This window comes from Hemiscyllium ocellatum, chromosome 25, assembly GCF_020745735.1.
Source record: "Hemiscyllium ocellatum isolate sHemOce1 chromosome 25, sHemOce1.pat.X.cur, whole genome shotgun sequence".
Classification (NCBI taxonomy): Eukaryota; Metazoa; Chordata; class Chondrichthyes; order Orectolobiformes; family Hemiscylliidae; genus Hemiscyllium; species Hemiscyllium ocellatum.
In genome coordinates, this window is record NC_083425.1 from 36,256,964 (window position 1) to 36,271,836 (window position 14,873).

General features: G+C 41.7%; 1 protein-coding gene across 3 annotated transcripts in view; it reads right to left on the reverse strand.

Moving 5' to 3' along the window:
• Nucleotides 1-12,955, reverse strand: part of jpt1b (Jupiter microtubule associated homolog 1b) — a 40,697-nt gene extending 27,742 nt beyond the window's left edge. The window contains exons 1-2 of one of the 3 annotated variants that reach the window (XM_060844566.1): nucleotides 12,786-12,955; nucleotides 7,309-7,460 (exon numbers count right to left, since the gene is read on the reverse strand). In XM_060844566.1, coding sequence (XP_060700549.1) covers nucleotides 7,309-7,460; nucleotides 12,786-12,841 — 208 coding nt within the window. In that variant the 5' untranslated portion in view covers nucleotides 12,842-12,955. Of the gene's footprint in view, nucleotides 1-7,308; nucleotides 7,464-12,785 lie in introns of all 3 variants that reach the window. The other 2 variants (XM_060844565.1, XM_060844567.1) reach the window with 2 other exon arrangements.
• Nucleotides 12,956-14,873: the final 1,918 nt, after the last annotated feature.

Genomic DNA, 14,873 nt, shown 5'->3' on the forward strand with positions numbered 1-14,873 from the left:
CTAAAAAGAAAACCAGGTCATACAACAGGGTGGTGATTTGGATCATTGTAACAGTGTGGCAGGATAAGGCAAAACAAAACTTGACTGCATCAATTGTTACAACCAAAAATAGTAAATAATACTTTGGTAAATAATGGTAAAACAAGTCTTTTGGGGCTTTAGTTTTGGTACATGCACATTAAAAAAAAGTTCACCTGTTTTGTACAACTAGAAATAAATAGATAATAGATAAACAGATCCATTAGAGAGACATGCCTGCATGACGACAAAGGTTGATGCCTGAATATTCAGGAGGAAGTGGTGAAGAAGCTCTAAAAAGGTTACATTAGTACAATTGCAAGAGATTACCTTAGCTCTAGGAGGAGTGAAGGTATAGAATCAATCTGTGTGGATTGAAAGGTCAGGTGTTACTTGTGAAAGTAGCTTATAGGTTCCTTAACAGTGGTTGTACCGTAGAACAGATTAGTAGAAATTGGATGTGAAAGAAAGGTTAAAAGCTATGGTGACTATTTTACATACTGATTGCACAAATCAAAGTGTCAAAAGGTAGCCTGGAAGGAGACTTCCTCAACTGTACTCAGGGCAATGAACAATGACAAGTAATCAGCATCCTCTTTGTAAAGAATACACAAGTGACATGGTAGAATTTCACCTTGAGATTGTAGGAGAGAATCCCTAGTCTAAGACAAATACTTTAAAACCTGAAAAAATGATAAAAAGGCTATGAAAATAGAGCTGTCGGACAGGAATTGGGAAATTAGGTTAAAAAAGATAAGCAATTGGAGCCGCAGTGACAGACCTTTGATAGAACTCAAAGTCTGAAAAAAAAGACAAGTAATCCATAGCGAAATAGGATGTCATGGACAGTATCAAACTGAGAAATTCAATACTGTACTTGTACAGTTTGTGTTGGATTAGTGGTAAGTCAGGACATTATAAGTTCTGAAAGTCTCCAAGGAATGACAAAATAGTAAAGTTTGAGAAACCTAGCATTGTAGAAACTTTGGACAGAGTAATAATGCAAATGTTGGTCCTCCAGAGAGGATGTCTAAGGGATTCACAATGAAGAACAAAGGAATGGCAGAGGCATTGAACAGGTATTTTGAGTTTGTCTTCACTGTAGAGTAGAAGACTTCGAATACTCGCCAAAGCATGTTGCCTCCCTGGTGCCAGGATCAAGGATGTCTCAGAGGGTGCAGAATGCTCTCAAGTGACCAGCAAAAGGTCATTGTACACACTGGAACCAGCAACATAGGAAGGGAAAAGGATGAGATTCTGAAGGGAGAATATAGAGTGTGAGGCAGGAATTTAAAAAAGGAGATCCTCAAGAGTAGTAATATCTGGATTACTCCTGGTGTTGCAAGCTAGTGAGGGTAGGAATTGGAGGATAGAGCAGATGAATGCATGGCTGAGGAGCTGGTGTACAGGATTCACATTTTTGGATCATTGGAATCTCTTCTGGATTAGAAGTGATCTGTACAAGAAGACGGATTGCACCTGAATTGGTAGGGGCCAAATATGCTGGCAGGGAGACTTGCTAGAGCTGCTCAGGTGGATTTAAACTTGTAAGGTCAGGGGTGGGACCCCAGGAAGATAGCGAGGAGAGAGATCAATCCGAGACTGGTACAGTTGAGAACAGAAGCAAGTCTAACAGTCAAGGCAGACAGAGACTAAGCAGAGAACAAGGAAGGACTGAAATTAAACTGCATTTATTTCAATGCAAGAGGCCGAACAGGGAAGGCAGATGAACTCAGGGTATGGTTAGGAACATGGGACTGGGATATCATAGCAATTACAGAAACATGGCTCAGGGATAGGCAGGACTGGCAACTTAATGTTCCAGGAAACAAATGCTACAGGAAGGACAGAAAGGGGGGAAGAGGGTGTTTTGATGAGAGAAAGCATTACAGCTGTGCTGAGGGAGGATATTCCCAGAAATACATCCAGGGAACTTGTTTGGGTGGAATTGAGAAATAAGAAAGGGATGATCACCTTATTGGGATTATATTATAGACCCCCTAATACACAGCAGGAAACAGAGAAAAACTTGCAAGGAGATCGCAGATATTTGTAAGAATAATAGGGTGGTTATGGTAGGGGGTTTTAACTTTCCAAACAGACTGGGACTGCCATAGTGTTATGGGTTTAGATGGAGAAGAATTTATTAAGTGTGTACATGAAAATTGAGCCAGTATGTGGATGTACCTACAAGAGAAGGTGCAAAACTTGACCTACACTTGGGAAAAGGCAGGGCAGGTGACTGAGGTGTCGGGTGGAGACAACTTTGTGGACAGCGACCATAATTCAATTAGATTTAAAATAGTGATGGAAAAGGATGGACTAGATCTTAAGGTTGAAGTTCTAAATTGGAGGAAGGCTAATTTTGATGATAATAGACAAGAACTTTCGAAAGCTAACTGGGAGCAGATGTTCACATGTAAAGGGACAGCTGGAAAATGGGAAGCCTTCAGAAATGAGCGAGAGCAGAGACAGTATAGTCCTGTTAGGGTGACAAAAAGGCTGGTAGGTGTATGGACTGCTGAATGACTAAAGAAATTGGATTTTGGTTAAGAAACAGGAGGAAGCATGTGTCAGGTATAGACAAGATAGATCAAATGAATCCTTAAAGTAGTAAGGCAGTAGGAATATACTTCAGAGGGAAATCAGGAGGGCAAAAGATAACTTTGGCAATTAGGACTAAAGAGATTCCCAAAGGGATTTTACAAATACATTAAGGACAAAAAGGGTAACTAGGAAGCAAATAGGGCCTCTCAAAAGATTAGCAAGGCAGCCTTCGTGCAGAGCTGCAGAAGATACTAAATGAGTATTTTGTATCAGTGTTTATTGTGGAAAGGACATGGAATGTAGGGAAATAGACGGTGACATCTTAAAATGTCCATATTAGAGGAAGAAGTGCTGGACGTCTTGAAATGCAAGAAAGTGGATAAAGCCCCAGGACCTGATCAGGTTTACTCTAGAACTGTGGGAAGCGAGGGAAGTGACTGCTGGGCCCCTTGCTGAGATATCTGTATCATCAATAGTCACAGGTGAGGTGCTTGCTGACTGGAGGTTGGCTAATGTGGCACCATTATTTAAGAAAGGTGATAAGGAGAAGCCAGGGACCTACAGACCAGTGAGCCTGACATCAGTGGTTGCCAAGTTGTTGGAGGGAATTAGATTAGATGACTCAGTGTGGAAACAGGCCCTTCGGCCCAACAAGTCCACACCGACCCGCCGAAGCGCAACCCACCCATACCCCTACATATACCCCTTACCTAACACTACGGGCAATTTAGCATGGCCAATTCACCTGACCCGCACATCTTTGGACTGAGGGGGGAAACCGGAGCACCCGGAGGAAACCCACACAGATACAGGGAGAATGTGCAAACTCCACACAGTCAGTTGCCTGAGGCGGGAATTGAACCCAGGTCCCTGTGCTGTGAGGCAGCAGTGCTAACCACTGTGCCACCGTGCCGCCCAAATCCTGAGGGGCAGGATGTATTTGGAAAGGCAAGGGCTGATTAGGGATAGTCAGCATAGCTTTGTGTGGGAGAAAATCATGCCTCAAGCTTGAGTGAGTTTTTTTAAAGTAATAGAAGATTGATGAGGGCAGAGTGGTGGAAGTGATAGATATGGACTTCAGTAAGAGTCGACAAAGTTCCCCATGGGAGACACGGTTAGATCTCATGGAATACAGGGAGAACTAGCCATTTGGATATAGAACAGGCTCAAAGGTAGAAGACAGAGGGTGGTGGTGGAGGCTTGTTTTTCAGATTGGAGGCCTGCGACCAGTGGAGTGCCACAAGGGTCTGTGCTGGGTCCACTAGTTTTCATCATTTATATAAATGTTTTGGATTTGAGCAAAAGAGGTATGGTTAGTAAATTTGCAGATGACACCAAAATTGGAGGTGTAGTGGACGACGAAGGAGGTGACCTCCGATTACAATGGGATCTTGATCATACGGGGCAATGGGCTGAGAAGTGGAAGATGGAGTTTAATTTAAATAAATGAGAGGCGGTACATTTTGGAAAAGCAAATCCTAGCAGGACGTATACACTTAATGGTAAGGTCCTAGGGAATGTTGCTGAACAAGAAGACCTTGCAGTGCAGGTTCATAGCTCCTTGAAAGTGGAGTCACCGGTAGATAGGATAGTGAAGGTGGCATTTGGCTTTCCTTTACTGGTCAGAGTGTGGAGTACAGGCGTTGGGAGGTCATGTTGCGATTGTATGGGACATTGGTTAGGCCACTTCTGGAATATTGCATGCAATTCTGGTCTCCATTCTCAGAACTTTAAAGGGTTCAGAAAAGATTTACAAGAATGTTGCCAGGGTTGGAGGATTTGAGCTATAGGGAGAGGCTGAATAGGCTGGGGCTGATTCCCCTGGAGTGTTGGAGGCGGAGGAGTGACCTTATAGAGCTTTATAGGACCTAAGGGGCAACGTTCTCACAGAGGGTGGTATATGTATGGAATGAGTTGCCAGAGGAAATGGTAGAGGGTAGTACAATTGCAACATTTAAAAAGGCATCTGGATAGATATATGAATAGGAAGGTTGAGGGATATGGGCCAGGTACTGGTAGTTGGGACTAGATTGGTTGGGATATCTGGTCAGCATGGACGAAGCGGACTGAAAGGTCTGTTTTTGTGCTGTACATCTCTATGACTAACTCAAAACGAGGTGAAACAGAATGGGACTTATCACTACTACGGAGATACTGGGAAAATATTGACTTGATGGCAGTCAAGTCCCAGGACCTGATGGCATGCATCCTAGGGTTTTAAAAATGACTACAAAGCTAATAGCAGGAATGGATATAATCATCCAAACTTCTTAAAATTTCTTCTAGAAGGGTCCCAGTGGTTTGGAAATCAGCAAATATGACATGTTCATTCAAGAGGAGAAAAAAAACATTAGCAGGAATAAATAAAAATCAGACTACAGATGCTGAAATTTGAAATTAAAACTGGAGAAATGCAACAGGTCTGGTAGCTTCTTTGGAGAAAGAAACAGAGCTAATGTTTTAAATTCAATGACTCTTCAAACTCCAAATGTTTGAACATTAAATGTTAACTCCATTTCTCTACACAGATGCTGCAAGATCTGCTAAGTTTCTCCAGCAATTTGCATTTACTACACCAAGAAACTATAAACCTGTCAGCTAAACATCTGACAGATAAGTTACAAGAAATAAATCAGATGGTTATAGCCGAACCATTTAGAAAAATAGTAAGTGGGATTGGTTAGAGTCGGTGGTTGAGAAAGTGTTTGATTCATTTCTTTAAAAAGATTGGTTAGGATGTGGGTGTCACTGGCTAGGCCAGTATTTATTGCTTTGAGAATAGGGTACTGACTGCTTTCTTTAATCGCTGAAATCCACGTGGTACAAGTAGACTAACAGTGCTCTTTAGAAAGAATTCTAGGATTTTGAAAATAACAGTGAATGAATGGCAAAGTAGTTCCACATAAGACTACTGTCAGGTTTCAAGTAGGTTTGAGTACAGAGTAGAGAAGTCATGCTTCATTATGTAGAAGCTTGGTTTGACCACATCTGGAGTAGTGAGCACAATCTTCGTCTTATCTCAGGAACAATACAACTGCCAGAGTGCAAGGTAGGTTGACCAGACATGTTTTAGAAAGACAGGATTGAGCTAGGAAGAGGGAGTGGCCAGCTGGGCCTATATTCTTAGCATTTTGAAGAGCAAGAAATGAACATATTGAAATTTTCTAAATATTTAGAAAAGGACAGACAGTAGATGTAGACTAGATGTTTCCCAGATTGTAAAGTCTAGAATCAGGTGCACAATTTGAAAATAAGGGAGTTGCCACTTAGGTAAGAGGGGAGACATTTTAAAACTCAAAAGGGTTGGGAAACTTAGTTTCCACAGCTCTGAGAATTCCAGTGTCTAGGTTCAGGTACAGATCAATAGATTTCAGATTTCTGGTGGTGTACAATTTATGGGGGATAGGGTTTATAAAAGGCTTTGAAGTGTTCAAACAGCCATGATTACACTGAATGGAAAGGCAAGCTGAATGGTCTACTCCTGTTTGTAGGTTTCTATTTTACTAAAATATACTCCATCTGCCAATTTATTTTGCCAAATCACTTAACCAATCACTGAAGTTGCCCACCTATTTTTGTGTCATCAGCAAAATTTGGTTACTGTACATTCTGTGCTTCCATCCAAGTTTTTGGTGGATTGTAATAAGATTGGTCTCAGTATCCTATATGAACCCCACACCAGCTTCTGGTCACATTTTCAACAGGAAAAACCATGTCACAACCAATACAAAAGATAGTTTAAAGTTTTGACTTCGAAGCTGATTTTATACACTACAATCTCAGTTTACCAAACAGGCCTCATTTCAACTCCAAATCCAAATTCCTCCATATTTTTTCAAATCTGTAGATTACAGAAAATGGAGGATCATGACAAATGCATGTATGATTTGGTACGTGGGCCCTCCACCATCAGCTGTAATTCTCACTCCAGAAAAATTCTTAAAGAGAAAAGGACGATTGTCAACATGCAAGGTAGAAATTCAATAAATCTGGCATTTCAGCCAGCCATTAGAAACGGAGCCCAGCAAATTTTGCAGCTGGCTTGACCACCCAACTTGTTTAGAGGACCATTTAATTCTCAGTTTCAATCACATCTGTTCAGATAATGCAGCTTTCTATACAAAGGCTTTCAATGCTTTATTTTTCCTTGGTCAAGGATGAATCTCAGTTTGGTTGACAGGAACCTCAAGTAGGCCTGATCTATTTCAGATCGTTCTGTTCTCACCCCTTTATTTCCTCCCAGATTCACAATAGGTTGTTCACAGAAGTCAATTATTATGGTGCAGGAGGCAGTCATTTGGCCTATGCCTTCACCAGCTCTTCAAACAAGCATCGTTATGCCTGTATCTCATGTTGCCCCACTCCACCCATACACTATTTTATTAAAATAATCAAAAGCCCTCTAATGCCTCAGTTGAACCGGTCTCCACGCAGCAATTACATAGCCTAACTACTCAAAGTTTCCCCTTTCGCATCATCCTTGCTTGTTATTTGATCTGTCCTGCCCTGTACCCCATCACAAACCTCCTTTTTGATTTTATCCCTCATTACTCCACTCTATTTAACTATTTAAAATCTATTACATTTATCTTTTCAGTTGATGGTGAGTCAACCTGAAAAGTTAATATTCCCCCCCCCCCCCAATGGATTCTGCCTGACTCACTGTTTCCAGCATTTTTATTTTTAATTTCAGATTTCCAGTATCTGCAATATTTTGCTTTGGCATTATATACTGTACTGCACCTGGTGGATTGCTTCTTCTAGCCACAGGCTGGTTTTCTACTGGTGGTCCAAAGATATTCGATGCAGTCTTGTTTGAACGAGGATGCACTGGTTTAACATTTTCCTCCACCCCAAATGAGATACTGGATCCACCACCAGGAGGCTGCAACACTCTGCTTGCAAAATGAAAAACAAACTTCTGTGAACCTTAAACCCGCACAACATCAAAGTCAGCTCTTGAATACTCCAAAGGGTATCGGTATTCAGCCAATCATCCAAAACAAAGATGTCACATTACATTTAGCATCTTGAAAAACAATACCTGGTTACAAAGGACACTATTAAAGAAAGCCTTTTCACAATGACAGATCACATCTTCAGTGTTCTACACATTAGACTTCCATAAAAAAAAAACCCATCTTTGCTTGTGCTGTTCAAAAAGATTTAAACTGACTTGTAGGGGAATACATAGAAAATAAGTTCACAAGGGATTGGGAGAGAAGGAAGTTCTAGAAATATTTAAATAGGAAGGCACAAAGAGTCAGATTGAGAGAGGTTAAATTAAGTTTACAAGACATGTGTAAGTATGTAAAGTTACTTAAGGTAGCTGAACTGTAGGCACAACCAACCACAAGGGAATATATTGTTCAGCAATAGTGGCTGAAAGCCAAAGGAGCAGGACTGCACAGGAGCTGTCAATTTGACTTCAATGATGGGAAAAACTTCTCGAAACAGAATTCAGAACAAAATAGTCTCAGATAAATTCATGTAAACTAAAGAAAGCCATTATTGATTTCTTAATGTAAAATGTATTTAACTACTTTACTGAAATCTTTGAAATAACAAAGGGTCAAGAAGGGCAGTGACTTTGATGTGGAAGACATTGAGTTTAACATCTTAACCATTCTCCATGTCAGAGATGGTGATGGAAGCACATGGGATTTTCAACAGAAAACATTTTCTGAGCTGTAGGGAAAACAAGGGAGCATGGAACTAAACCTGGTGCTCTTGTAGAGAACCACAGATGCAATGGCCTTCTCAGTGCTGTAACCATTCTATGGTTGCAACTATATTAAAGTATATTTTGTGTCACTGTTGTAAAGACTAGAATAGCTATCATAACAGCATTTTGGGCCAGACAGTATGAGAGATTGGAAGCTCATACAAAAAATGAGCTCTACGCAAAAGAGTCAAATTATCTCCAATCTCCTTCTGGATCATCATAATTCTGACTCTTCGTTCATGACATATGGGCACTGTCCAAGTCCTGCTGTATGTTGGGACAAAGCTTATTATGAGAAGTCTCAACAGAACTGAAAATTGCAGTAAGGCAATCTCAAGACGGCAGTAAAAAGTGATTTATTAAACCACTGAAGTCCACCTGAAAATCCTCCCAAATGCTCTGTCAAAGAGTTCAAAGACTTTGAACCAGCAACAAATAAATGACAATGAAGTTCTAAATCAGAAACGTACAAAATTTGGAGAACTTGAAGGTGGTTAGCCTTTGCTATCCAAGAAGGCTTTTTAAGTAGCTGCAGTTTATTGTGTTGATGCTACATTCTACAGCCAGACAGCAACAGTGGTGAATAGCTAGGTGGCAGGTGGGCACCTATGAAGAGACTACTTGCATTGTGTTAGGCTTTGGCATAATTACAACTACACTCATCCAAATAAGTGATGCATTTCTTCCTGCCGCTTGACCAGTGTCATAGGACAATCACAGAAAAACACACAAGGAGTCAGGTGCAGACTCACAACAACTCCTAACCTCTGATTAGTTCCTGCATTCACAGCATTTAGTCATACAGTCAGATGTACAACATGGAATCAGACCCTTTGGTCCAACTCATCCATGCCAACCAGATATCCCAACCCAATCTAGTCATACCTGCCAGCACCCAGCCCATATTCCAGCAAACCCTTCCTATTCATATACCCATCCTTTTAAATGTTGCAATTGTACCAGCCTCCACCACTTCCTCTGGCGGCTCATTCCATACACGTACCACCCTCTGAATGAAAAAGTTGCCCCTCAGGTCTCTTTTGTATCTTTCTGCTCTCACCCTAAACCTATGCCCTCTAGTTCTGGACTCCCAGAGAAGAGACTTGGTCTATTTATCTTGTCCATGCCCCTCATGATTTTATAAACCTCTAAGATCACCCGTCAGCCTCCAACCCCCTCGTGGGTTTCCTCCGGGTGCTCCGGTTTCCTCCCACAGTCCAAAGATGTGCGAGTCAGGTGAATTGGCCATGCTAAATTGCCCGTAGTGTTAGGTAAGGGGTAAACGTAGGGGTATGGGTGGGTTGGTGTGGACTTGTTGGGCCGAAGGGCCTGTTTCCACACTAAGTAATCTAATCTAACACTCCAGGGAAAAACAGCTCCAGCCTATTCAACCTCTCCCTGTAGCTCAAATCCCCCAAGCCTGGCAACATTCTTGTAAATATCTTTTCTGAACCCTTTCAAGTTTCACAACATCTTTCCAATTAGGAGACCAGAACCGCACAATATTCCAACAGTGGCCTAACCAATGTCCTGTACAGCTGCAACATGACCTCCCAACTCATATAGTCAATGCTCTGACCAATAAAGAAAAGCATACCAAATGCTTTCTTCACTGTCCTACCTACCTGTGACTCTACTTTCAAGGAGCTAGGAACATGCACTGCAAGATCTCTTTGTTCAACACCACTCCCTAGGACCTTACCATTAAGTGTATACGTCCTGCGAAGATTTGCTTTCCAAAATGCAAAACCTCATATTTATCTAAATTAAAACTCCATCTGCCACTGCTTAGGCCATTGGCTCATCTAATCAAAATTCCATTGTAATCTGAGGTAACCTTCTTCGCTGTCCTCCACACCAAGTTTTGACTACTGTAGGTCCATTTCTTGCCAATGGTAAGAATTGCAATATCAAAAGTGGGGCTAGTCTAAGGATTAGCCATTGAATGTAAAAAGATGGAATGAAATTCTTAGTCATTGCCTGGTTTTGAGAATTTGTTGAATATTTCTAAGTCCAAGCTAGAAACTAGCCCAACTTGCATGATGCCAGATTGCTTCCCAAAGTTGGGAATCAAACTGAACATGGGAAAAAAAGAAAATCAGAGAACATGGTCACTTTTAATCTTCTTTGGATAGTAAGGTCAACGGTTGGGCCTTAAGCACTGTCCTGACAGTAAATGACTACTAAACCAAAACTATCTGGTTACTGATATTTTTAAAGTAGATATTATGACACTTCGTGAACAGGTGAAACTTGAACACAGGCCTTCTGACCCAGAGATGGGTCACTATCACTGTACCACAAGAACACTTACTATTGGGTCATATGCTTGGTCAGCATCCAACCAGTGAAGAGTTCTGCCACTGCTGGCCACCGATTTCCTTAGACTTCAAAACTTACTTTAGCTCCTTGACGAGAAAGGCAGTCACGCTCAACTCAAATTCACTTCTTCCACCCACACTTGGACAAATATAACAACTTTTGAAACAGAGCAGTCCTGAGAATCCAAACTGAAGTGACATTTTTAGTCAGTCTCAGCTGTTGCTCGATTTGCAGAAGACATTACTCATGGGGAGGAATTTCTGCCATGGATTACGTAACTAGCCAACCCAATTCTTAAATTGGTAGGTATCCGAGAATGTGGGAAGAGGTATCCAACAAGATATGGTGAATTCAGAGTTCAGGATTTGCTTCCTTTTCTTTGTTTCTCTGCCACATTAAGACTAGATGCAGGTAAAGCCTGCCTAATTGCGCACAGCCAGTTTTAAGGGTGGCCAGCACAGATTTCCATCTTCAGAAACACTACATTTGCAACCAAAGCATTAGGAAACACCTATCTTTCTTATTTTGTTTCCCTTTAATATTACAGAAACCAATGAATCAATCCAGCCTTAGCGTCTGGACCTTGAATAGTAAAAACTAATGGCCACCTCAGCAAATCATTTAATTCTCCATTCCAAGTCACAAGAATACACATCGATTAAAAGATTCCTATATGACAGGATTTAGACAAAAGTATATTTAAAATGAATGGCCATTATTGACAGAGACAACAGGCAAATGCCCAACCACACCCTCTACTTTGCAGCAGCAGTGTAGTATGTTCCAGACTAGCACCAGGGCTGTGCCTTCAATCTAAACAGTGACATATCTGCAACATATGCACATGTATATGTGAAGACAAATATTTAAAGCAAGCTAATGAGATTGCAAATAAAAACGGATTGAGGTCCCCAGTGTGTGCGCATGGTTCAGACAACATCAAGCCAGACAAAGGGTTACATCCAAACAAAGTCTCCTCTTTGCACACACAGATAGTCTGTGCATTTCAATACAAGATCATGGTACAATTTTTAGGCCAGTTTAAACATCTGAAACTAGCCTTAACTATCATTACCTTCTGCTCCTATAAGAGGTTGAGGTTCCTGCCACTGATCAATGGCACCGAAACAGGTAAGTATTGAAGAACTATAGAAAGATAGCTGAAGACTGCCAACTTCCTTTGATTAAGAGTGAATGAAAGACCCACCCATGGTTCTGATCAAGAAGATTTCACAAGGACAGATATCATTTTGCAACAACATGCAATATTGCTGACTTTGTCATTCAAAGCCCCCTGGAATTTCTGATTCACCAATGTACAACTGGAACCACCAAGACCAATACAAGACCTTTGGACGCATTCCAAGATGTACAGACCATCATAACCATGCAGCTGTCTTTTTACACTTACCCAAACCCTTGGTAAGCAAAGAATACTGCTCAAAGAGATAAAACAAAGGGCTCGTTTTGGCCAATTAAAACCATTGCTGCAGCACTGTATCAAGATGCGCTGGCATCCTGTAGTAGCTGGCAGTGGACTCATCCGTCAAGTCCACTGTCTAATGTGTGGTGACAATACTCGCATGCAATGCGCCTGCTTCAGATAACCAAGGAGCAATAAAAAAAAACGCCCATACATCACAGGAGCCACTAATGCCAAGAGGGGCAACACCCAAAGCTTCAGATCCTACCCGGGGGGGGAAAGAGAATAGTGTGGGTGCGTGGTGGCGATGTCCAGAAAGGCAGCACGTCAGGTTGGAAACCTTGCTGGTAAGGGTTGGGAGGCTAGTGGTGGTAAGGTACAACGTGCCCAGTTGCGAAAGGCAACAGTACATGGTGTGGACTCCAAGGAGACAACACTCAGAGGTGAAGACCCTCCCTGAGGGCCGGGAGGGAGGGGGGGGGAAGAATACCTCAGGATATCGATTCTGTCCCAGGCTGACAGGACAAGAAACAGCTGCCAAGGGTTCCGACCCTCTCCGCGGCAGGAGGAGACTGAGGCAGTATTCTCCCACCTCTCCCCTGAGCCCAGATCCCACCGTGAGCACCAAACCCAGTCCTTTGTCTCAACGATTCACACCGAACCGGGCGGAGGGCTCCCGCGGTGGAAATGCCGCCGCCGCCCCTCAACACCCCGTCTGTTATAACGGCAACGTAACTGTCCCCGGAATACCTGGAGCTGCTACGGCCTGTGGAGTCCAGGCCTTGGTATGTAGTGGTTGTAGTCATTTCAGACACCGGTTATTGCCGTTTCCCCACTTCTCGCCGTCCGTAACTATCAAAGCAACGGCTTCGAACTCCTCAATCTCTCGCGGCGAATCCGAGCACTCGCTGCCGTTTTATTTATAAACCGGCAGGTAAACCCCGCCCTTGACGATTGCCCATTGGTACAAATCCCGGACATCTCTACCGCCCATTGGTAACCATGACAAACGACCCGCATGCCATTGGTGGAAGGGGCTGCTAATCACGCCCAGAAGGCGGAACGTCCCCACTGAGTGACACATTCAGCGGGCTTTGTTTGAGTTGAGGTGACGTAATGCAAGAGCCAAGCCAGAGGCAAAGGAGGGGCAAAGCTGGTCGTGAGCAGTTAAAATTGGGGGAAAAAAGGGGCAAAACTGGAAGGAAGAGTAAAACTAAAAGGAGATAAAATTCGATGAAAGAGGGCAAAACAGGGACAGAGGTTGGTTGAAAACAAAGCAGCGCTATTAATCACGTAAACCAGATAGGGAACCCCACTATCACTTGTATCCAATGCTTAAAGGGGAGATGAGATAAGGCTGCAAGAAATGGCGAGATATTTCTCCTTAGAAATATACAAAAAAAGGAGCATAAGTAGATGATCAGCGATATGAATAAAAGAAATATCCAAGTATACAGCAATGCTGACTGATGAGTTCTTAAAATTCCGTTCCTGCAGCTATGCGCAGATGATATGAGCCAAAAGGATAGCGACTAGAGAACACAAAAGAAATTGCATCAACACCAATACTAGTACAAAAAACAAAATACTGTGAACTCTGGAAGTCAGAAATAATACCCCAAAAATGCTGGTAAGGATAACAAAGAAATTCGTCAGCATATAGAGAAAATGGTGTTAGTGACAGACGGGCGGCACTTGAAGTTCAATGAAAAGGTGCATTTTGATAAGGAGAACATACAAAGACAAGACCTAGGGTACAACTCTAAAAGAGGTACAGAAGCAGAGGGACCTGAGCGTACTTGTGCAAAAGTCATTGATGTTGACCAAATACGTTGAAAGAAAGTTACTCCTTTGATAAGCTAAGTTTTGTCAATAGAGACATAACGTACAGAGAAAAGTTATATTTTTAAAAGCTTTTTTTTGAGACTTTGTGAAAGGCTATTCTTGATCTCTGGGGCTACCTTTTTGATTTTCTGGAGGTTTTTTCAGCCTCAAATAACTCATTTATTAGTGATGCAATCTTGTACTAATACCTTCTGCACTTGTGTTGACACATATATTTGGACTCAAGCAGAATTATAATAATTATCATTTTCCATTAAACTCAAAACCACAACTCAAGAATAGCACTAATTTCCTAGAAATACTATTTAAACTAGCACAAAAGACAGAACAAAAATCTTCTTGAGAAGATTTGTAGCTTAAGTTATGAAATGATGTCACCCACCTCAGCAAACCAGGACACATTAATAGCAAGCAGGACAGAACACCAATGCTTCACCAGAGGTGCACTGATGTTACCTAGTATGGTGATGAAACATCTGCAAACAAACCTACCAGCTCAGCGGGCAGGTCAACAACCTCAAAATCCTCTCTCACCTTCCATGCCCCCAAATTAAATCTCACACAAAAAGCCATCACTCTAATATATCTTCCAGACATAGTGAGGTCACAATTAAAGCACTTCCATCAAAAATACACAAAGCTGCAACATTTTAATCAGGCAGATCCTACCCTTTTTGCTGCATCCCAAATTTCAATGACTGTGCTCATTATAATAGCATCCATTACATTATTCTCTATGCAGCTTCTGAATTTATTTATGTATTATAATTTGTTTTATAGAATTGGAACTGTTGGAGATTGGAAAAACCATTTTCTTGTGTTTCAGAATTAACAGTTTGACTCCATCTACCAGGAGAGAATGGTGGACTCCCCTCTGAAAGTTGACTATGATGTTGTTAACAATCCTACTTCTCTAAGTAATATTAACATGTTGAAAATGTATCAAGTATAATTTCCCTATTAAAAAAGGGACAAGTGGAAAAATAGAGAACT